Source organism: Epinephelus lanceolatus, chromosome 17 (genome assembly GCF_041903045.1).
Source record: "Epinephelus lanceolatus isolate andai-2023 chromosome 17, ASM4190304v1, whole genome shotgun sequence".
Taxonomy (NCBI): Eukaryota; Metazoa; Chordata; class Actinopteri; order Perciformes; family Serranidae; genus Epinephelus; species Epinephelus lanceolatus.
Genome location: NC_135750.1, coordinates 39,411,204 through 39,434,909, shown reverse-complemented (window position 1 = coordinate 39,434,909; position 23,706 = coordinate 39,411,204). Strand labels below are relative to the sequence as shown.

Sequence of the window (23,706 nt, the reverse complement as noted above, 5' to 3'; positions counted from 1 at the left end):
AGTTTGGTGACTGTAAGATAAAATATAATATAGTTATATTAGGTACTATATTCTTTTAGCAAAAGGGTGAGGGGGAAGTCCTGAGCATGCTTTAAATAAACTGGTCTTTACAAAATGTTTATACATGTCGAGAATGGCCACATTAAAAGGTTTTGTGAAAAGGTGATGACGTGAGTCGTAAGGCCAAAATGTCTACTTTGTAGACCTAATTTAAAGACAGCCCATGTAACTCCCTAATGGCAGTGGCCCTCCAGCAAGACAGTGCACTATGTCATACCACAAAAAGCGCTCAGGAATGGCCGAGGAATGTGGCAAAGAGCATTGACCTGGCCTCCAAATTCCCCAGATCCTAATCTAGTCAAGAATCTTTGGAACGTCCTAGTTCCCCACCACACAACCCGCAGAACTCAAAGGTTCGGCCACCATGATCCTGGTGACAGACACCACAGGACACTCCCCAGAGGTCCTGTGTCCATGCCTTGACAGGTCAGAGCCAAGTTCAATCCAAGGAGGCCCCACTGTGGATCAGGGTACCACAATTGCTGAATCAGACTTGGATCTGGGGAATTTTGAGGCCAGATTGACACCTTGAACTCTTTGCCACATTCCGCAGGCAATTCCTGAACAGTTTTTGTGGTGTGGCATGGTGCATTGTCTTGCTGGGGGGACCGCTGCCATCAGGGAGTGCTGTTGCCTTGAGGGGGGGTACTTGGTCTGTAACGCTGTTTGGGTGGTTGGAGCACGTCAAATGGCATCCACATGAATATTGGGACCATGGGTTTTCCAGCAGAACATTGCATTGTAACAAAATTATATATGTTATTCACTTCACCTGTCTGAGGTTTTAATGTTTTTGGCTGATAGGTGTAAATCCTTTGATAATATCAACTCCATGGATTTTTTTTAATCTCACAACAAACTTTATCACATTTTATGAAAAGCAAAATTTGTCATCCAGCTTCAGATGCTGGGGTTTAGCTACCACCTCTGTCTTAAAGATGCCATAAACGCTTTGTTTTCTTATCTTCATGTTGCAGAATTGTTTTATGTGTTGTTGGTTTTTTTGTGTTTTTTTTTGCAGAAAGTGCAGACAGACAAGCATGCTGGAGACAGCGAGGGATACTCGCACCACTTTAGCAACAGCACTCCACACCCACGTCCCTCAGACAGGAGAGACCATAAGGACTATGGTTATGATAGAGATTCAGGAGACCACAGGAATTACAGAGACTACCAACGAGACAAGAGGGACGAAAGACATCACAGAAGCAAACATCACAATGACTGCAGAAGCCACAGGGCTGGGCAGGAAAACATCTCCCTGAAAGAGGAGATGAGGAAGGAGAGGATGCTCATAACGGTGTCCCGTGGAGTGACACCACCTCCAAACATCAAGGTTAAGGAGGAGGTGAGCAAGGAGCAGACTATTGGAAGTCATAGCAAAGTCAAAGTGGAAGACACAAACAGCAAGGGAAAGTCATCCAAAGGCAAACGAGAAAAAGATGGCAAAGGCAAAGATGAAAGCAGTGATAGTAGTGATGATGATAAAGAAAAAAGGCCAAAAGAAAAATCACCCAAAAAGAAAAAGAAGAAGAAGGAGAAAAAGAAGAAGAAGGAGAAGTCCTAGTTGTTGTATTAATGCTTTTCACTTTCCACATCCATAATAGACTGACCCCTGAGATGATGCTGGCAGCTTGTTGCTGTCCAAGTTTCTAAACTTAAAGATCCAGGTGTTATCATGACAGTCCTGGGAACCATGTTGTCCTTTATTTCTCTCTCCCCAGTTAGTTGTTTTTTTATTGTTGTGAATGTGTTGCTGTATGGCAGGCCCTCACTTCCTGGATTCTTGTTTTATTTTGTATACAAGTTCATCTGTCTCAATACCTTTGTTATTGTTTGCATATTTTCAAATGACCAACAGCATTGTAGTTTTATAAATGATGTGTGTATTCTGCAGTTGAGTTTCATTTTCTCACTTGTCTGCATTTTTCATCAGAAATATAAGTTGACAGATGAGTCTGTCTCCTGTGGTGACTTTCTATCATAATGAATAGTATGTGTACAATATCATTTTGTCATTAAATGATTAGATGAATGCTTTTTATCTTTGCAGTGTGTTGGCCGTAATAAATGACCAAAACACAATTCTTGACATGTAGTAATAGAAAGTAATCTGCTGTTGAGAGTAATGCAGAAATTTCTATACAACTAGGTTCATTTAGTATTAAAATGTTTTCTCGGCTACGCTGTAGAGGCAAATGTAATGGTGCCTGTATTGTAATGATGCACAGGTCAAGGCTTTTTAAAGCCGCACCAACCTAGCCTATTACAAGAACCAATCTCCCCTAACTGACCAATAAACATATGCGTTAATCAATGACCCGAACTAAAACCGCAAACCTGCAAACCAGAGCTGAAAGTTTCTGGTATTACCAACCTACTTGTTGTTGACTATATTGTACGTAATTTCCAGTAAATAGCACAATATAAAACCCTTTTTTTCTGTTTGAAAAGTAGCCTAGAAACGTAGTAAAACAGCAAATACTCACCCATCTTTTAAGTGGTTACGTCTTAGAAATGATAATGCCTGCACAGTTTATATCCTATGTGGTTCTTTTACATGAGTGCACACCCGATAGGTACAGTGGTTTGTTTACATGATGTTAGAGAATTGCATTCAGTGTGGACAGAGAGGCACTTGGTTGCTGTGAGGACACAACGTAAAGTCTACATATTTCAGAGGGGAATATTTTTACCAGGCCGTGCGTATCTGTGCGTTCCAATACATGTGCTACCATACTATATAGTATATGCCAGAAGAAGACTTAGTATGTTCCAATACATAGTATGTCAAATGCAGTATGCCAAAAATACCAGGATGTTCTACTACATTTAATTGTATTTGCAAAATGCAGACCAGCATGCTTTTCTGGCTATTCTGCGCCACAGTCGTCTGCACAGTGGGCAATATGTCACATTGATAGAGCTACAGACAGATGGCTTACCAGTAGACATTGATGGTTGACAGCATATTCATGTGACCAAATGACCAGTCGAATAGTAATAATAAAAATATTAATTGTTAATATGTACAAAATAATCATAAAGATTACACAACAAAAGGACATAATTATGAAAATAATGATGACAGAAATGCTTAAGTTCACTGTTGTTAATGTAATATGTTAGGATCTAAAATGTTTGTAGTTATTACTTAAAAGTTAAAACTACATACACTCCAAAGTAACAACTGCAGGGCTCTCCGGGTCGACCTCCTTCTCTGACAAGCTCTGTGAACAGATACATGTGTAAGAGGGTCAAAGTTCAGAGCGTAATTTAATGAGAAAGTAGTATGTTCCAATTGTGTGCATGTAACAGTTCGTACTTTTTAGGGCAGCTGCAAACAATCACAACAACAATACAGCAAACAGCATTAAATCACATACAACAAGTTAAACAGTCTTGCTTAGCCTGTAAAGCTGTGATAAAGCTATGCCCAGTTGATGTACCAATCCTTGAATGGATGGAAGAAAGAGTCGCTTTATGGTGTGCTGCTTTGTTAGCTGGCAGAGGAAGGCGGGAAAGAGCTGTGGTTCCAGGTGCAGTCTTTGTTGTGTCCTTGCTCCAAAGGTGCAGATCCAAGGAAGCCTGTCGCTTGAGGTCCTTGCAGAGTTAGACGTTGGGGTGCTAACTCAACTTGGTTCTCCTTGTTGCTGGAAAGTTAATTGCAAACCTTGTGTTTCCTCCTGCAATGAGCGAGGGCAAGTCGTGGTCCAGGAGAAAAAGAGAGGCCTGTCTGGGCCCAGGAGGGAAGAGGGCATCTCTGGGCTTGTCCACAGCTCAGGACGAAGAGGAGGACTTATGAGAGAACACAACTTTCCTAAAGTTTGCTCGGTGACATTACAAAGGGGCATGTCACTGTGAAAGTACTGTCCAATCAAATTTGACAACTAACATCATCCTTGGTGACATGAACCAATGCACTCTGAAAAACACGCTGAGAGACTTCCATCAGTACATCACATGCCCCACCAGACATAATAAAATCTTAGATCTCTGTTATGGTAATGTTAAAGATGCATATAAATCCATCCCCCTTCCGCCTCTAGGTTTCTCTGACCATAATTGCATACATCTCATCCCTGTCCACCGCACTGTACTGAAGCGAGGCAAAGTGCAAAACCTCAGAGTGAAAGTCTGGGATGATGACGCCTGCCTCACTTTACAGGGTTGCCTGGAGGCCACAGACTGGGAGATGTTTAAGGAGTCTTCTGCTGATTTAGATGAACTGACTGATGCTGTGAGTAGTTGGGTCTCATACTGAGAAAAGTGTTATAGCTACCAGAAAGAAATGTGAAAACTTATCTCAACAATAAGCCGTGGGTTTCTAAGTCACTTAAAGACCTTCTGTTAAGAAAGAAAAAAACATTTAGGGAAGGCAACAGACAAAGCTGTAACCTGCAGAAGGAAATTAAGCATGAGGTCAGGACCTGCAAAAGGCAATATAAGGAGAAAATTGAGTGTCAGCTCAAAATGAACAATCTAGGCTCCGTCTGGGGCAGCATGGAAACAATCACTGGGACCAAAGAATGTGGTAGGAAGAAAGTTCAGTTAAATGGTTACAAATCAGATGCAGAGCTGGCCAAGTGCCTTAATGATTTTTATGTCAGATTTGATGCCCTTGATTTTATTAATAAACATTCTGAGATTAAATATATTCTCATGTCAGCCCCTCCTCTGAGCCCTTTCTTTGATGAGGACGATGTAATTAGGAGTTTTAAAAGGTGTAAACCGAAAAGCCCTGGCCCTGATCACATTGGTGGTCGCCTGTTAAAAACCTGCGCTGACCAGCTTGGCCCCATTTTTAATTATATTTTTAATAGGTCTCTTTCCCAGCAGAAGGTGCCATCTCTATGGAAGCAGTCCATAGTGGTGCCTGTTGCCAAAACAAACAGTCCTACCACATTGAATGATTTCCGGCCGGTGGCTTTTACCTTTATAGTTATGAAGCAATTTGAGAAGTTGGTCAAAGCAGAGTTACTAGTAAAGACTGAGCATTTGCTAGACCCTATTCAGTTTGCCTATAGAGCTAAGAGAGGAGTACAAGAAGCTACTGCTGCTTTACTTAACCTTGTCTATAGGTATTTAGAAAGCAGCAAGACTCATGCCAGGCTGTTTTTTGTCAATTTCTCGTCAGTCTTTAATACAATCCAGCCTCATGTTCTAGCTGACAAACTTGTGAACTTCTTTGGTCTGGATGCATGGTTTGTGGATTGGATTCTTGACTTCCTCACAAACAGATCCCAACAAGTAAGAGTCAATGGAACACTGTCAAGCTTATTAACATTCTCCACCAGCTCACCTCAAGGTTGTGTTCTGTCCACCCTTATATACATCTTGTACACAAATGACTATTGTAGCCGCCACACTGATAGATTCATCATAAAGTATGCGGACGATTCTGTTATCGTCAGCCTGCTTAGTGATGATGACGTCGGTCATGGCCAGGTTCTTGACGATTTTATATCTTGGTGTGATGAAGCTTTCCTCCAAATCAATGTTTCTAAAACAAAGGAGATCTGTATAGATTTTAGACGACCCTCTCTAGTTCCTCAGCGTAGTGTTGTCCACAGCCAGCCAGTTGAGCTCAATCAATCAATCAATCAATTTTATTTATAAAGCCCAATATCACAAATCACAATTTGCCTCACAGGGCTTTACAGCATACGACATCCCTCTGTCCTTATGACCCTCACAGCGGATAAGGAAAAACTCCCCAAAAAAACCCTTTAAAAAAAACGGTAGAAACCTCAGGAAGAGCAACTGAGGAGGGATCCCTCTTCCAGGATGGATAGACGTGCAATAGATGTCGTACAGAACAGATCAGCATAATAAATTAACAGTAATCCGCATGACACAATGAGACAGAAAGCGAGAGAGAGAGAGAGAGAGAGAGAGAGAGAGGGAGATGGCGAGAGAGAGAGAGAGGGAGATGCAGGAGAGATGGTAATGACAGTAGCTTACAACAACATTATTGAAAGTAATATTATAGTTATAGTTCTGGCTACTGTGGTACAATATGTTGAAAGTATATATTAATATCTGGCAGTATACATGTGTGACAATAATCATATGTGTATAATAACAGTAGAAGTATGACTAATGACTAATGATGGCAGCAGCAGCAGCAGGAGGCATCTGGCAGGACCATGGCAGCAGCACAACCACACACGTCACGTCATATGAGTTAATCTGAGAGACAGTGGAGCACAAAGGCTCCGGAGAAGAAGCCGAGTTAGTGACATCCAGAATGGCTGAGTTAGCAAGATGCAGTAATAGAATACGAGAGAGAGAGAAGGAGAGAAGGTGCCCGGTGTATTATAGGGGGGTCCTCTGGCAGACTAGGCCTAAGTCAGCCTAACTAGGGGCTGGTACAGGGCAAGCCTGAGCCAGCCCTAACTATAAGCTTTATCAAAGAGGAAAGTCTTAAGTCTAGTCTTAAATGTGGAGACGGTGTCTGCCTCCCAGACCGTAACAGGAAGATGATTCCACAGGAGAGGAGCCTGATAGCTGAAGGCTCTGGCTCCTGATCTACTTTTGGAGACTTTAGGGACCACGAGTAACCCTGCATTCTCAGAGCGCAGTGTTCTGGTGGGATAATATGGCACTATGAGCTCTCTAAGATATGACGGAGCTTGACCATTTAGAGCTTTATAAGTTAACAGTAGGATTTTAAATTCAATTCTGGATTTTACAGGGAGCCAGTGCAGAGAAGCCAAAACAGGAGAAATATGATCTTGTTTCTTAGTTCCTGTTAGTACACGTGCTGCTGCATTCTGAATTAGCTGGAGAGTTTTTAAGGACTTACTAGAGCTACCTGATAATAGAGAGTTACAGTAATCCAGCCTAGAGGTAACAAAAGCGTGGACCAATTTTTCTACATCTTTTCGGGTCAGGATAGGCCTAATTTTCGCAATATTACGCAGATGAAAAAATGCAGTCCGTGAGGTTTGTTTTAAATGAGAATTTAAAGACAAATCTTGATCAAATGTTACTCCGAGGTTTCTTACGGTAGTGCTAGAGGCCAGAGCAATGCCATCTAGAGAAACTATGTCATCAGATAAAGAGTCTCTGAGTTGTTTGGGGCCAAGAACAATAACTTCAGTTTTGTCTGAATTTAACATCAGGAAATTGGTGCTCATCCAAGTTTTTATGTCTTTAAGGCAGTTATGGAGTTTAGTTAATTGATTACTTTCTTCTGGCTTCATCGATAAATACAACTGAGTATTATCCGCATAACAATGGAAATTTATAGAGTGATATCTAATGATGTTACCTAAAGGAAGCATATATAGAGTAAATAGGATTGGTCCGAGCACAGAACCTTGCGGAACTCCAAAACAAACTTTGGTACGTAAGGATGATTCATTATGAACGTCAACAAACTGAAAACGATTAGATAAATAAGATTTAAACCAGCTTAGTGCAGAACCTTTTAGGCCAATTAAGTGATCCGGTCTCTGCAGTAGAATTTGATGGTCAATTGTGTCAAACGCCACACTAAGATCTAATAAAACAAGTACAGAGACAAGTCCTTTGTCTGAAGCAATCAGAAGGTCATTTGTAATTTTAACTAGTGCTGTCTCAGTGCTGTGATGCACTCTAAATCCTGACTGAAATTCCTCAAATAAATGATTATCATGGAGAAAATCACACAGCTGGTCTGCGACTACTTTCTCAAGGATCTTTGACATAAAGGGAAGATTAGATATTGGTCTATAGTTGGCTAACACCTCTGGATCCAGGGTGGGCTTTTTTAGTAGAGGTTTAATTACAGCTACCTTAAAAGACTGTGGTACATAGCCTGTTAATAAGGATATATTGATCATATCTAATATATGAGTGTTAACTAAAGGAAAGACCTCCTTAAGTAGCCTAGTTGGGATGGGGTCTAAGAGACACGTTGATGATTTAGATGAAGAAATCACTGTGGTCAATTCTTGAAGAGAAATTGGGGAGAAGCAGTCTAAATATATATTAGGTTTTACAGCTGTGTTTGAGGTTAGATAGGTAGGCCTACTATCTGAGGACAGGAGGTCATACATTTTGCCTCTAATAGTTAGAATTTTGTCATTAAAAAAGCTCATAAAATCATTACTGCTAAGGGCTAAAGGAATACAAGGCTCAATAGAGCTTTGACTCTCAGTCAGCCTGGCTACAGTGCTGAAAAGAAACCTGGGGTTGTTCTTATTGTCTTCTATTAATGCTGAGTAATAGTTTGCTCTGGCATTGCGGACAGTTTTGAGACTGTCTGTCCAGATTAAACGAGATTCTTCCAGTTTGGTTAATCGCCAATTCCTTTCAAATTTTTGCGATATTTGTTTTAACTTACGGGTTTGAGAGTTATACCAAGGAGCGAACTTTCTTTGCTTTTTTAACTTCTTTTTAAGAGGAGCTAGAGAGTCAAGTGTTGTTCACAGCGAGCCTATGGCGCTATTGACAAAATGATCAATTCAAGAGAGGTTAAAGTCGGTACAGGAAACCTCTGTTACTGAAGGACTTGGTATTGAATTTAACGATGGAGTAATCTTTTCCTTAAATTTTGCGACAGCACTATCTGATAAACATCTAGTATAGTAACTGTTGCTGACTGGTGAGTAATCAGATAATGATCCGATAGCGAGGGATTCTGTGGAAAGACTTAGGTTATCAATTTCAATTCCATACGTCAGAACTAGATCAAGGGTATGGTTAAAACAATGAGTGGGTTCATGTACACCCTGACTGAAGCCAATGGAGTCTAATAATGAGATAAACGCGGTAGCCAGGGAGTCATTGTCAACGTCGACATGAATGTTAAAATCGCCTACAATAATAACTTTATCTGATTTAAGAACTAAACTGGATAAAAACTCTGAGAATTCAAATACAAATTCAGAATACGGGCCAGGAGCACGGTACACTATAACAAATAAAAGTGGCTGCGAGGTTTTCCAGGTCGGATGTAGAAGACTAAGAACGAGGCTTTCAAATGAGTTATAATCTAGTTTAGGTTTAGGGCTGATTAACAGACTAGAGTTAAAAATGGCTGCAACTCCCCCTCCTCGGCCGCTGCCTCGAGGAATGTGGGTATTATTATGACTGGGAGGAGTGGACTCATTTAGACTAACATATTCATCTTGACACAGCCAGGTTTCAGTGAGACTGAGTAAATCAATATGATTATCTGATATTAATTCGTTTACTAACACTGCTTTAGACGATAGAGACCTGATATTTAACAGTCCGCATTTAATTCTCCTGTTTTGTCTTTCTGTCACAGAAGAGGTTTTAATTTTTATGAGGTTGTTATGCACAGCTCCTCTTTGTTTAATTTTAGATTTAAATAATTTAGGTGGTCTGGGGACAGACACCGTTTGTATAAAACTATGAAAACTGTCTGGGTAACTGAACTAGAAGCTCAGAGAGGCGTATAGGAATGTGACTCTGAGTCCTGATCTCAACTCTGGGTTGTCAGGGATTTAAATTACTAATAAAGTTTGCCAGGTTCCTAGAAATGAGAGCAGCTCCATCCAAAGTGGGATGAATGCCGTCTCTCCTAATAAGACCAGGTTTTCCCCAGAAAGTTTGCCACTTATTAACGAAACCCACATTGTTTGCTGAACACCACCTGGACAGCCAGTGATTAAATGATGACATGCGGCTAAACATGTCATCAGTGATCAGATTTGGGAGGGGTCCAGAGAAAACTACGGAGTCCGACATCATTTTTGCATATTCACACACCGAGGCAATATTAATTTTAGTGACCTCCGATTGGCGTAACCGGGTGTCATTGCCGCTGACGTGAATAACAATCTTACTGAATCTACGTTTAGCTTTAGCCAGCAGTTTTAAATTAGATTCAGTGTTGCCCGCTCTGGCCCCAGGGATACATTTGACTATGGCCACTGGTGTTGCTAACTTCACGTTTCTCAGAATAGAGCTGCCAATAACCAGAGTTTTATCCTCAGCCAGTGCTGGACTAATTTTGGGCCGGGCCTTTTTTATTTTTTTTTTTATTTTTTTTTTTTTACTCATGTCATGATAGGAGGGGCGATGCCCCCTCCCACTTGGGCCTCGGCTGCCAGTCAATCAATCATACAGAGAGAGAGGAGATCGACAAAATGGAGAAGAAACTCAAAGGAGGTGCGGAAAAAATAAGAGAGAAAAAGAGACAAGCCCTTTAGGAAGATGCTGCCAAATGTGTTAAAATAACACAGATGTTTGCTGGCTATGGCGGAGCTTCTTCAGCGGCAGCATCAGTGACTGCACCCGCACTGGCATCCAAAGCAGTCGCAGCAGGTAATGATGGCGGAGGTGGCCTTCAGCAGGTGGATGAGGCGAAGGGGAAGCAGAAGGAGAAGAGACCCGCGGCCACCACATTATATGACGACGGCACAGGCGGTGTGACTGAAGTGATGAACTGCAGTCTGCCTGGGTCAGATGTGAATCAAGTTTGGTTGATAGTTTATTTTCGTTGTGCTTGCTAACTCTTAACACAGCATAGTTATGAGTAGGCTATTTAACAATTTAGCTGGCTGTTGAGCAACATGACGGGGTTTCTCTACTGCTGGGCTGTTTCTATGATGGTGATCTTAGTGCTTCAGTAACTTTATTTTATTCATTTAGTTAGTTAAGTATAGTCTTTATTAGTTAGGTAGTAAAATATTTCAATGTCTATTAATTGATATAAGTGCACTATGCAGTAATTCTTTACTCTGAAACAGCTAAAGCTCAACAGAGCAAAAATGTTCATGTAAAACCAAATGATTAGGCTAGTATTCATCATAAACCCTCTACACTTGCAGATATAATTTAGATTGAATCAAATTAGGATTTGCCAGGAGATGTGATGCTGCTCATTAACATAAAAGTGACTTGGAGTTGAAAGTAACTACTTAAATGTATTTGTCTTTTATACATAAATATCCTCTTTATTCTAGATATGTTGTGTTTTTATCTTATTGTTTTTTTTACTGACATGTAACAGCAAACTCTTGTGGACAATAATTACCTGTATTTTGTTTTTATTGTGGGCATGTTTCCATTCAATTTAAAATATCCCTTCATTTTTTAAAGGTTGCCATGTTTGAGGAAGCATTATGTGTTGCTGTGCTGTTTATTGATGTGGTGAGTACATAGTCTATGAAAATATTACTAAATCTGTCATTTATTCATTTTAATATTCATCAATGATCATGTCTCACCTCTGTTCCTCACTGTCCAATTTTCAGGATCCCATCATACGTTCATTGTTCAGGAGGTTCACTAGACCAAGCAGCCTTTTGGGTTCCTCTAAGTAAGTACTGTATAGAATAATGGGACTGGGAGGATGGTGTAGGTTTAAATTTATTAGACAAGTACATATACACCAACAAGACAGTGTACAAGCGGTGTCACAAGAAAGTTTGTTTTCATTCATAGGCTTCATTGTCTTTCCATCAATACCTGGTGGGCCGGACTAGGCTCAAAATGCCCGGGCCGATTTTTTGTCCCAGTCCAGCCCTGTCCTCAGCGGGTGTGTCGCTGAGTGGGGAAAAGCGGTTGGAAACGTGAACAGGCTGGTGGTGAGCCGTGGGCTTCGGATTGGAGCTGTGCTTCTGGCGAACCGTAAACCAACCTCCCGGCTGAACAGGAGTTACCGGAGGACAGTTAGCAGAGGCTAAGGCTATGCTATGTGGCTCTGCACCGGCTACAGGGGGCTGGCTAACTACCGCAGCTACTGAATGTTTTTCCATGGTGCGGAGCCGCGCTTCTAATTCACTAAGCCTCGCCTCCAACGCAGCAAATAAGCTACACTTATTACAATTACCACTGTCGCTAAAGGAGGCACTGAACATTTGGCACACTGAGCAAGAAAGAGCAGAGGGAGAAGCCATCGCTAACTGTAAAGCTAATGTAGCTACCAAGGCTAGTAACGTGCAAACAACAGCTAAGACATTAGCGAGAAAGTCGTAGAAAGGAGGAGAGCTATAAGTGCTTAAACAGAACCAGTGTGGGTTAAGACTTGAAGTAGACGTTAAAGCAACTGAAGTGAGAAAGCAGGCTAGCAGAATTCACCAGAGCAGTACAGAGACGCTGTCACAGAAACACCGGAAATGACACAACTCTGGAGCTGGTGACCAATTATAAATATCTAGGCACCATAATTGACAGCAAGTTGAAATTTAATGTGAACTGTGAATTGCTGTGCAAAAAAAGGTCAGCAATGCCTCTTTTGTCTGAGGAAGCTCGCCAAATTTCAGGTTGATAGGACTTTGATGAAAATATTTTACAGTGCTTTCATTGAGTCATTTTTTTCCTTCTCCATCATTTGTTGGTATGGAAACCTTGGTAGCAAGGACAAGAACTCCCTCGGGAGAATTGTACAGGTAGCTTCTAAAATAGCTGGGGTGAAATTCAATAGCCTGGATGACATTTTTAACAAACAGGTGCTTAAGAAAGTGAAATCCATTTGTATGGGTGATACTCATCCTCTCAGCCAAGAGTATAAGCTGCTTCCCTCTGGCCTGCACTTAACAGGTATAAGTTCTCCTTTGTGCCTACCTCCACCTGGGCTCTAAATTCCACGGAGAGGAGGAGGTAGTTGCTGCTATATGTTTACGTATATGGTGGTCTCACTTGGGTGTGACCATGAGGCATCCTGTGGAGATGGATGTCAAATAGCTCTCTTTGTTTGAAGAACAAAGGGCATGCAGAGAAGAAAAGCCTTCACATATCCAGTGTAGATTTTAACAAATAACAAATCATCTTTGGTCCCATGAATCCCAACACTGTTAATAAGCAGATCATGTCTCATGCTTGTTAAACCAAGCTTAAACATAACTGCAACAATAATGCCACAGCCTGCCCACTTGTTTATGAGAAAATATTTACAATATGAGCCTTTTTTCACATTCTGACTTGTCATAGTGGGAAACTATTTTAAGTTATTAATATAAACAAAAGCTGCCATGCCATGATTTCTGCTTTGAAAAGGGTTTAGGCAAATTGGTTTCAGATGTGATTCGTTGATTATTTACACCTGTGAATGATAAACCAATAAATTGAGGAATATGAAGATTTTCTTTGGTCATGAGATGGAGTCAATTCACTAAAATGGCACAGACAAAGGTTTTCGTGACAGTATACTATATCTGACAGAGGTAATGGATGGAGAGAAGCTGAACATGTAGTTTTATGTAAATGAATGAATTGTGCTTTGGTAACAGTTAAGTTTGGGTAGTTACTAATATTGAGGTACCCTGAGCTCAGGAGTCCCAAAGCCACAGCGTTTGTTAGCAAATTGCCTCAAAATCAACTTTTTACATTGAAAAGTGACAGGGCTCACTCAAAGTAGGGATGTCCCTCATTTACTGCTGCTGATTTCCAAATATTTAGTACTGTCTGATACATGCATCAATAAGCTTAGTACCTCTCAGTCCATGTTTGTCCTCCCAATGATAATACTGTTAACTATATGAAAACAACAGCATCTTTCTAACCTCTGTTAACCCTCTGTGCCCCCCTCCCTCTCTCTGAAGTGATAGTGGGCTATATAAATAAATTGAATTGTGGGGCGTCGGAGGCTTAGTGGTAGAGCGGGCGCCCCATGTACAAGGCTGTTGCCGCAGCGGCCCGGGTTCAACTCCAGCCCGTGGCCCTTTGCTGCATGTCATTCCTCCTCTCTCTCCCCCCCTTGCACACTTAGCTGTCCTATCTATAAAGGCAAAAATGCCCCCAAAAATATCTTTTTAAAAAATAAAAAAAATAAATAAATAAATTGAATTGATTTGAGACAGAATCTGATCAAATTTTTAGGAGTAGGATGGAACAAGGAGGAACCCATTCGATTTTAGAGTGGATCTGAATCATGGGGCAGATACACAAATTTTACTTTGACTTTAAAAGTATACTATGCAGGATTATTTGTAACTGTAAACATGCTCATTAGTGAAAGTGAAAATGAAAGTAAAAGCCAACCTCAGTGTGGAAGCCATATAACTGATTTGTGTTTTTGATATAAAAAATGGGCTTTTCCAATTTGTCTGCCCTTTTAGATAGATATCTGATGCAAACAAAGTGCTTAACACAGTGAGCCAGCAAAAATAGAAATTTCCCAGCCAAATTTCCCGGAGGTCAGAAGATTGTCCCTCACTGCGGGGAGAGGAGAGAGAGCTTCCCCAGAGGTCAGGCCTCTTTACCCAGTCCCTCTCCTCCACACTTAGACTTATTTTCATTGTGCCGATGGTGGCTTGAAAAACCCCCCCTAACTGTGTCACACGGGCAGAAGGGAAGGCGGCCGGTACTCGGCCGGTCCTCTTCTCCACACTTTGACTTATTTTATCCTACTTGGTTCTATTTCTCCCTCTCTGGGAACCTGGGCTCACCGCGCAGCAGCCCACCGCATCCATCCACCCCTCCCTCCCTCCCTCCCTCGCGGCCCCGCACATATACTCCCGAGGCTCGGCGCCTCTCCTTCACCAACTAACCTAAATACTATAAACACACTACTAACTGTAAACCTACACTAACAACATTGAACAATACAATTCGACAAATTACTAGCTATTTTTTCTGCTCTGATCCAACCTACTCGCACTGTGGACAGAATGGATTTATAATAAGGGGAGGAGGAGTAAAGGGAGGAGGGCAGGCTTTAGCGTGGACGGTTAGTGACGTCATTCGCCTCGAAAAAGAATCATTCGCCTCCAATGTAATGTAATGTAAATTCAAATGTAGTAACCAGGTTTCAAGCTGTAGAGGGCACTCAATACCCTTGATCACCAAAACATAATCAGTTCATCCTTAAGTTAAAGTTAACTCTTCTGCCAATATTTCAAATTCCTTCAAGGCCTTCTTGAGATATTGCATTCACAAGTATGAAACAGATAAGGTCACAGTAACCTTGACCTATGACCACCAAAAATGAATTACTTCAGTTGAGTCCAAGTGGACATTTGTGCCAAATTTGAACAAATTCCCTTGAGGTGTTATTGAGATATTGTGTTCACAAGGATGGGAAGGATGTATGTATGTACAGACAACCCGAAACATAATGCCTCTGGCTGCAGCTATCGCAGGCACTGAGGCATAAAAAAATATGGTGTGAAAACACTGGTGGACTGTGAGTGAATTCAGTGTAGACTACTCATGTCGGAATCACAGATGGTATGATAATAATGGACACAGCAACATGTTACTCTTAGCAGTAACGAAGATATGTACCCCACCCCCACCCCACCCAATAGTAATATCTTCCCATAAACTGTGAGCCTGCTACATGTAAACTGTCTCACACACACACTCATAATGAATAATGACTAGCTTTGAATAGCTTGAATGAATAGCTTTTTCAATGACTATTGCACTGTACTCACTATAACTGTAAAGGCAGCTAATTAAGCAATATCACACGAGAGGGAGTGATGTTGTACTGTGATATCGTCACGGCTGTGATTCGGTCGTAGGCACGAGGCCGCAGCCGTGACGATATACGAGTATAACATCACGAGCTTGCTTTTATACAACAGTTCAACAGTTAAATAAGCAAGGCTGATTAAGAAATGTTGAAAAATTAGGACAAAATAGATAGTTTAAGCACAGCCGTGACGATATACGAGTATAACATCACGAGCTCGAGTGTGATATTGCTTTTATACAACAGTTCAACAGTTTAATAAGCAAGGCTGATTAAGAAATGTTGAAAAATGAGGACAAAATAGATAATTTAAGCATTTTATTTGTCTTCCACCAACAAAAATAGTTCCCTCAGGACTCCGCTGTCACCGTTGCTATGCAACGCAGACATGGTGCGCCATTAATTGTGCAGCCGGTGAAATAAGTCTCTGGTGACTGCATGGTGGACTGTCACTTCACAGGCACAGCCGACTGATCTGACAGTATTTTGCTTTTCTCCAAGTCATTGAGCTCCGCTGATGAAACACTGACAAACCTGGATGTGTGCTCAGATGGATTCAGCTTCTCCCTCATCTTCCTCTGATGACCATTCATAGTTCAATTCAAAACTTATTTTAGGAAATAAATCCATATTTTTGGCTGTTTGACAGTGGATGAATTAATTAGCCTACAACGCAACTGCTGACCTAACTGACACTAACCGTCAGTTTTGATTTGATTGTTGATTGCAATCAGCTGTGAGGCGGAGTGATACATACAGAGTGAAATAACCGTGATGTTGTACTCCAGTATCATCACGGTTTTACTGTCTCTCGACCAATCAGATTGCAGGGCTGGAACTAACTGTTGTGTAATATTAGGCTCGTTCAGATGAACTGCCCCTCGCCTGGAAAGACGAGAGCAGGCGGCCGCAGCGGGGGGCGGTGACAAAAAGCTGCGGTGAAGTCGGACAGTTTCCCGACAGTTTCCAGCAGCCTTCAGTCCGTACAGGAAGTCACAGACACACTTATATCCTGTCTGGAATGATGTCAGTTTATTAAAAAAGTGATCAGACCCATATATCAGTTTGTTTTCACCATCAGTCACATAACACGTCTTCTGTTCACAGAATAAACCTTAAGATCAGACAAATACAATCGTATTTAACAAAAATGAGTAGTTTATCTAAAACGTCATCTTGTTGAGTCCACGTCTAAACCAATCAGCTGTTAGATCAGGTGAGAGCCAGGCGGTGCAGTCGGTGGAGAGCAACTGCAGCGCCTGGCTCTAAAAACTGCGGCCGCCTCGCTCTCGCGGCTTTATCGACTTCCACTTTTGTAATACGTCAGAGCAAGTCGGGATGAAGTCGGACACAAAACTAACCGGCATGCATTGTGCGCCGATCGCCGGTGATCGAATCTGCGCAGGACTAGCTCATCTCGAACGAACCTATTACTTCACCCAGGTTTGGGGCTTTACTCACAAAGTGTACTGACTCATTGATTAAACCCTGTCAGCTATATATAAAGTATTATTTTCATATTGTAGTTTCTCATGTCAACAATTTCTACTTTAACATATACTTGTTTCCAAAAGTTCTGTTTTCTTCAAGTATTTATACTTGCTTGTGAATTGCACATTGAATTATATAATTCATCCAGTTATTACATTCTTTTATTTATTTTTTCAGTGTTTGGTGGAGATTAAAATTGTTTAAATGAATGCAGTTTCATGTGTAATAAAGGTATTTATAAAGTTCTTGTTCCAAGTTTGGTATTTTTATATTGTGCATCTGGTATGAATTTTCACAATAGCAGCCTGTTGGCTGGTGGAGGTAATTTGTAATTAATCAAAAGGCTGTTTATTGTTAGCTTTATTCAACAACATGAAGGATCAAATGACAGATATTAAAGTTTGTGCTTTTCTTTATATAAAAGAAATATTTGCAGGTGAAACTATGATGATTCATCTTGGCCATGGTGCTCAATGGTGAGTTTATGTTCTAGTGTTCTCTTGATAATAATGTTTGAAGGGACAATATTGTTGCATTGTCTCCTGCTTGCCATTGAACTACTTAGCTTGGTTATACAGATAATATTTTATTGACAGATATTTGACATATCTGTCAATAAAAGTGTTAAAGAATTAGTTGTTAGATTTTCCCTTGTCCCCAACAATCAGGGAGAACACTGCACACTGCAACAGCAAGATTTTACCCGTGCCTTTTGACACTGCAATAATATTTTTTTAGCTTTTTTTTTCAGTTCCCATACACATTGATCATTTATTAACTAGGGGTGTCACAGTTCAGTTTATACCCTGGTTTCGGGAGTCACGGTTCAGTGTGAGTCAGGTACAGCAAAGACCAAAAACCACTGGTTTTCATTTATTTTGAATGGACAGTAGTAAAGTGCAAAAGACACAATTGCTTTTTATGAGAATTAAGCTTTTTGCTCGCTGTTTCTGCGTTGCTATGTGCCTGGCATTTCTGCACTTTAGGCACCTGGGGCCGCATTCACAAACATTCTGAGAATACTCTCAGAGAGTTCCTAACTTAGCCTAAAAAAATAGTAAGGACTGCTAGTATGGGAGTGAGTTAGGAAAGTTCTCAGAGAAACTCTGAGCAAGGGACAGAAACTTTTACCTTAGTGAAGAGGTGTGGTTGACCCCCTTGCTAGATATGATGCATTGTTTTAGCAGATGTGATTGGTTGTCTCAGCCACGCCCTTTTGTGAGCCTGCAAGGTGTGGACACCCAGTGGAAATGAAATGAAATGCTGACTGTTAAAGTGATGTCATTTTTAGTGTGATCACCCTGCTGATGGAAGGTTGAGACAGACCAAAGTCATCACTGCTGCACTGTTGCATTTTTCCAGTTTTTTAAATGTCTTAGTGTTGTGATCACTTAATTTCTGGCATTCTAGCATTATTGTGTTGGGTGTGAAATGTGTGCATACGTCTAATGAGACTGACCACAAATATTATCCCTGCACAATCTAATCTGTAGCATTTCATTGACTCACTGTCACCCAGTGTTTGGAGGATATTTCTCTGACCTCTTTGTCTTTCTGCCATTGTCTCCTCTGCTTAAGAAACTCTTGAGCCTCTAAAAGTCCTCCTCTCTGCCCCTAACAGTTTTTCACCTTAGTAGCTCTTTTGAGGTCTAACAGGCTTTGTGAATGACTCTTATCTTTACAAAGACCTAGTCTTAATTTTAAGGGGAAATTCTGAGAAAATATCAAAATTCTTCTTAGAATTTCGTCACTAGGAGCAGCTCTTAGCTACAGAGACTGGGAGGTGACATGCATATGTTATTTTTTTAAAAACGCATGCATGCTTTCTAATTCGCGCGCACATTTTATTACTATTTTGCGCGCACATTTGATAAAACGCACGCGCGTTTTATTAATTTGCACTGCTATTTATTTAATCGCGGGCGTGTTTTATTAAAACGCATGCGCGCCTGGCTGTCACTCCCACGAACTGCAGCAGGAGGATGGATTACATCTGTTTATGCCTGCGCGTGCCAAATTAAACAGTAAGACAATAGCAATGATGAGACAGTGAAACGTGACTGCTGTGATGACCCCTCTGCTCCACTAGTTGTCCCTGCCTTTTTTGCTGCCGTTCTTGCAGGAAGCAGGGCAGAGGGTCATCAGCCTGGTGAGCCACATCTGGGCCTGGTGTGTGTCTCTGTCAAAAGCTCCCTCCTGCCTGTCTTCATTCTCTCTCTGGTCTGACCGGAGCATGGGCACGGCTGCTGCTGCTGTTTTCTTCTTTTGTTCGCTCCATACATTTCCACACATCCACACATACTTACACTACTGACTTCTACGTTTACCTTCGTTTGAGTCTTTTGTAAATAAATATCTATTTTTGCATGGTAAAAACTCATTTTGTCTCCCATCCTTGTCGCTGCCGCAGAGCCGGGCAGTGACAGAACAACAGCAACTTACTACGGCTGTGCACAGGACCCCACAAACTCAGTGCCAAAAAAACAACAATACCAGCACGACGCAGCTTGGCGACAAAACACACTCCTCAGAACCTCCCTCCCTGCAAATCAATAAAATTGGCGTGCGTGCAAATTAGAAAGCATGCGGCGTTAAAAAAGAAAACAAACATATGCAAGTCACCTCCCGGTCTCCGTACTTAGAATTAGGAAGCTTTGTGAATACAGCCCCTGATGTTTTTTGCGCTCTGAACTCCTCCAGTTAAAAAAAAAATCATTTCAGAGCAGAAAAGTGCTCCATGTCATCTCCACTTTTTCCCTTGTCCAGATGATTAGAGAGGCAGTCCTTCTGTAGTGGTCTCGACAATAAGTGTACAGTTGTAAATAATGGAGGAGAGACTGGTGGTAGTGGTTGCTGGATACCCAGAGCTATATGACTTTACAAAGCGCAGTTACCATGATCTCAGTAGAGAACAGCCAATGTTTACAGCAAGTACACTCTGCCTGTCCATTTTAGTAACTAGCTACTGATTACTGTGAAAGTATGTAGGTTGTTTTAGCCAAAATAAACATTAGATTGATTACACAAGTGGGTTGGGGTAAGGAGGTGATGAGGTGGTTGCCTGGCAACAGTCAAAAGCTTAGCAAATGTTTCTTTTTTTTTACTAGTGGCATTTAAAAACAAATAACAAAAGCAAGTGTGGTGAGCCTCATGTTTTGCAACCTGCATATCGCTTTCTGTGTGATTGAGGTCTAATGCCTGGTGCTCACTACATGACTTTTCCGCCCGTTCTGAAAGTCACTATGTCACATTACACGATTGTGGAGTCATAAAATCGTGCTGTGACTTGGCTGACAAACATGACACACTACATGATGGTTCACACCAATCATCCCCTGTCGTCTTTCATGATGTGTGTGATGTCATCGGGTTATTCTTGTCCTATTTTTATTACTTTTACTACGTATTATTTTAGTCACTGTGTCTGTTCATGTGCCAGCTGAAATGTTGTTGTGGTAAGGTAAAAAGCGCCAGCAGACAGCAGGAGCTACATTTGAAGTACTGTGATTTGTGATATTGGGCTTTATAAATAAAATTAATTGATTGAATTGATTGACATACAAGCCACTGAAACCTCCACAAGTTCCTACAAATGTTTCACAATTAAAGCCTATTTAGAAAATGAAGGGATTCTCTCAACCGAAGTTATAAGGGGCTTTTAATTTGAAAAAAATACAGGAAGTGTTGTTTGAAATGACAGCGCAATGCATTAACTTTATCAAGGCAAACAGGAGCGTGGTAAAGTAAGAATCTAACAGCAGGAATAATAAATAATGGCCCTTTATTGTAGTCTGTTTCAAATGAAGCTGGTAGCCTCTGCAGTTGTGTTAAATAAAAGCCCTGTCACTATTTTTTAATTTTCTTACTTTATGTCCCTCTAGGCTGACCAAATGTCCTCTTTTGCCCGGATATGTCCACTTCTTTTCACGTCCTGTCTGGGGCGTCCGGGGGGTGTTTATAAATTGATGATAATGTCCGGTTTTCCTTAATCCTTTCCTTAACTCTCATAGCAGCCTCGAGCTGGCCTCTATACTTCAGAAGCATAATAGAATACCTGAAATTCAGTTATGACTTTTGGTTTTCATGTGCCACCCTAAGGTTTTCAGTGTCCCCATCTGGCCGCTCCTATGAAAAATTTCTGTGGGCACCATGGCTTCTAACCATTTACCTTCAAACTTGAATCGCACATGATTAATTTGGGGGCTATACACATTTACGATAACAAAATAAACATGCATTCATAGACCAAAAGTCAACATCCAAGTATTGAAATAAGATTTTAATTTAATGCACCTCTCCTCGTGCTGCTCATCATTAGATTCTTCAGCCCAGAGATACACTGTGGTGTGAGATGACCTCAACTGGGCCAACATGATCGTCTAAGTTATATCTCCTTTTATTAAACCCTGTGATACATGACCGCTGCTCCAAACTGTGCAAACTCAGAGGCTCCGAAACGAGAGCAGTTTCATCCTCGCCTGGTTGCACTGGCCTTGACATGTCATAATACTCCCTCCACTACACAGTACACTGCATGTGTGTGTGCGTATATGTGTGTGTGTGTGTGTGTGTGTGTGTGTGTGTGTGTGCGCGCGCTCTCCAACACTCACAACGAGGAAGCAGCAGACACCGGCGGGGCAGCATTATTCTAAGCTTCCTAGATGCCAAAGCGCAAGTGCAGCTTCACAGATGAACTGCAGAAAAAAATCCCAATTTACCTACTTATATAGGTGTGACTGGGTGCCCTTTGGAGCACTCCCAGTCGCTGTGGGGCGCTGTGCCAGTCATCCAGGGACTTGAGGTGCTGGTCGGTGCGCACCTTTAAAAGGGTGTCATCACCGAGCTGGCCCCCCTTTCCCTGGTCCTGGCAGTGAGCGTCGGTGGCGTGGCCGAGGCGGCTGGGTTGTTTGGCGTGGGCCGTCACTGTGTTCGTGTGTGCTCGGCGTTGATTGAACCTTGCGTGCCTTAAAAGGAAGGTGAGTTGGCTGCCTTTTCCCACCTGCCTGAATGTCTCATGGGGAACCTTACTCGGTCTCACTGATCTGCTTGTCACTGCGCAGCACGGCTGGTGTGGCTGCGGGGGGAGCAATTAGCTTGTGCCGAGGGAACCTGACCGCCGTGGTTGGCGTGGCCGGCGGGGTTGTGCGGGCGCACCACGTTGGATCTGGGCTCCGCCTGGCTGTGGGTACGCGCTCGGAGCGGCGCGGCCGTGTGATTCCCCCCTAAAAAGTGCAGCTTTCTCCTTCCAATATTCACCAGTTCGGCAACAGCTGTGTGGAGGACGCCGGCCTTAATCAGCCATCAGGCGACGGGCACTGCTGTTATTGGTTCTCTGGTTATGATTTCTGTTATGGTTTAATTTAATTCAGTCCCTCGTTATGTAGGTTTTCCTTTAATTTTGTTTTGCCACAGTTAATTATAGAATTGTTAAATTTATTACTGTTGGATTTCTTTTCTGTTAGTGATTTCAATTTGAATCTGTTTACTTTCCCCAGTTTTGGCTTTATTCACGTTTAATCTCTCTTTTGTTTGCTTTGGTTCTTTCCATTTTGTCTGCTTTATTTTGGGACTCTAGTTTTACTTTTTCCTATTTAGTTATTTTCGTCATCTTTATTTTCTTTTTCTTCTATTTCATTTCGGGCCGGGGGGGGGGAGGGGGTTTATTGTAAAGAGATTTTGGGTGAGGCAGGCTGCCCACCTACACACCTTTTTGACGATTGGAACAGACTCTTTAAGACTTGTTTCATTTTGTTCATTGTTTATTCTTTTCTTTCTTTTGGTTAATTTGGAAGATTGTGTTTAAGTTGGATTATTTCTGATTTTCTTATAACCTTGATTCTGTTTTGTATTTGATTTCATTTATTGAGTAAGGAGGCAAAAATAATTAATTCTTCCTTTGTGTTACAGGTGCTGTGGGCCAAAGCGAGCGGCAGTCCCTTTCCTGGTGGTGGTGCTTTCACAGTTCAGTATTTGGTGTGCTTCACGGGTGGTGTTTGATTTGGTTTCTCCCTCCTTGGTTTCCTGCTGCCGTGGTAAGCCCCAGCCCTGAACTATTTGGTTGCCTCTGTTTGTTCCAGCCCTTTTTTTTTTTTTTTTTAATTCAAAAATAAAGTATACATTTTTGTATGTGAATCACGTCTCTGGCCCTGTGTTACATTGAACCTGTGTTGCCAGTAAGTAATCCTGTAAAAGTGTAGGTATATTCCCAGGGGTGAAATTCCCCTGGGTGGCGTTGTCGAGCTCTGCATCCCTAGCATACCCCCTCCACTCTGCCACATAGGGGAGGCTAAGTGCACCGTGTGCAAAGCCGGCACATATGATTCTGTGTCTAATAAAGGTGCCGGGGAGCTCAAAGTTGGATTTTCTAATACAGAAAGGTATTATTTAGAACATTGTTTCATATTATTTATTTATTTATTTATTTGTCCAGTAAGACTTTAAAAGATAGCTATTTTACAAGTTGATTTTTCTAATACGGAAGAGACATTATTTCTATCATTATTTAATTCCAGAGATTTTACATTTATATTTATTATTGTACAATTGAAACTTGTAAAAAGATTATTATTTTAGGCATAATAAAAGCAAGTTGAGTAACCTCTGAGAAGCCTATCTAAATTTCTGTCTTTGAGAGATATTATTTTGTAATATAACTGAATTCTCTATCCATACATATAAACTTTAAATATATTAAAACTATAAGACATCTTTGAGTAAACTGCGAGTATCATTTAAGTAGGCTATCTCTTGGCCGGGGCGAGTGTCCTCTTTTT

The 23,706-nt window shown here is 41.4% G+C and overlaps 1 protein-coding gene and 1 long non-coding RNA gene across 2 annotated transcripts in view; both read left to right on the top strand.

Moving 5' to 3' along the window:
- LOC117248359 (uncharacterized) overlaps positions 1 to 2,016 on the top strand; it is a 41,297-nt gene extending 39,281 nt beyond the window's left edge. The window contains exon 8 of the mRNA XM_033613374.2: positions 1,082 to 2,016. Coding sequence (XP_033469265.2) covers positions 1,082 to 1,627 — 546 coding nt within the window. The 3' untranslated portion in view covers positions 1,628 to 2,016. The remainder of the gene's footprint in view (positions 1 to 1,081) is intronic.
- A 9,335-nt stretch (positions 2,017 to 11,351) lies between these two features.
- On the top strand, positions 11,352 to 22,958 carry LOC144458403 (uncharacterized). Its single transcript, XR_013487895.1, has 3 exons — positions 11,352 to 21,909; positions 21,994 to 22,118; positions 22,841 to 22,958. It is a non-coding gene; the product is annotated as an uncharacterized LOC144458403 (long non-coding RNA).
- The last annotated feature ends 748 nt before the right edge of the window (positions 22,959 to 23,706 follow it).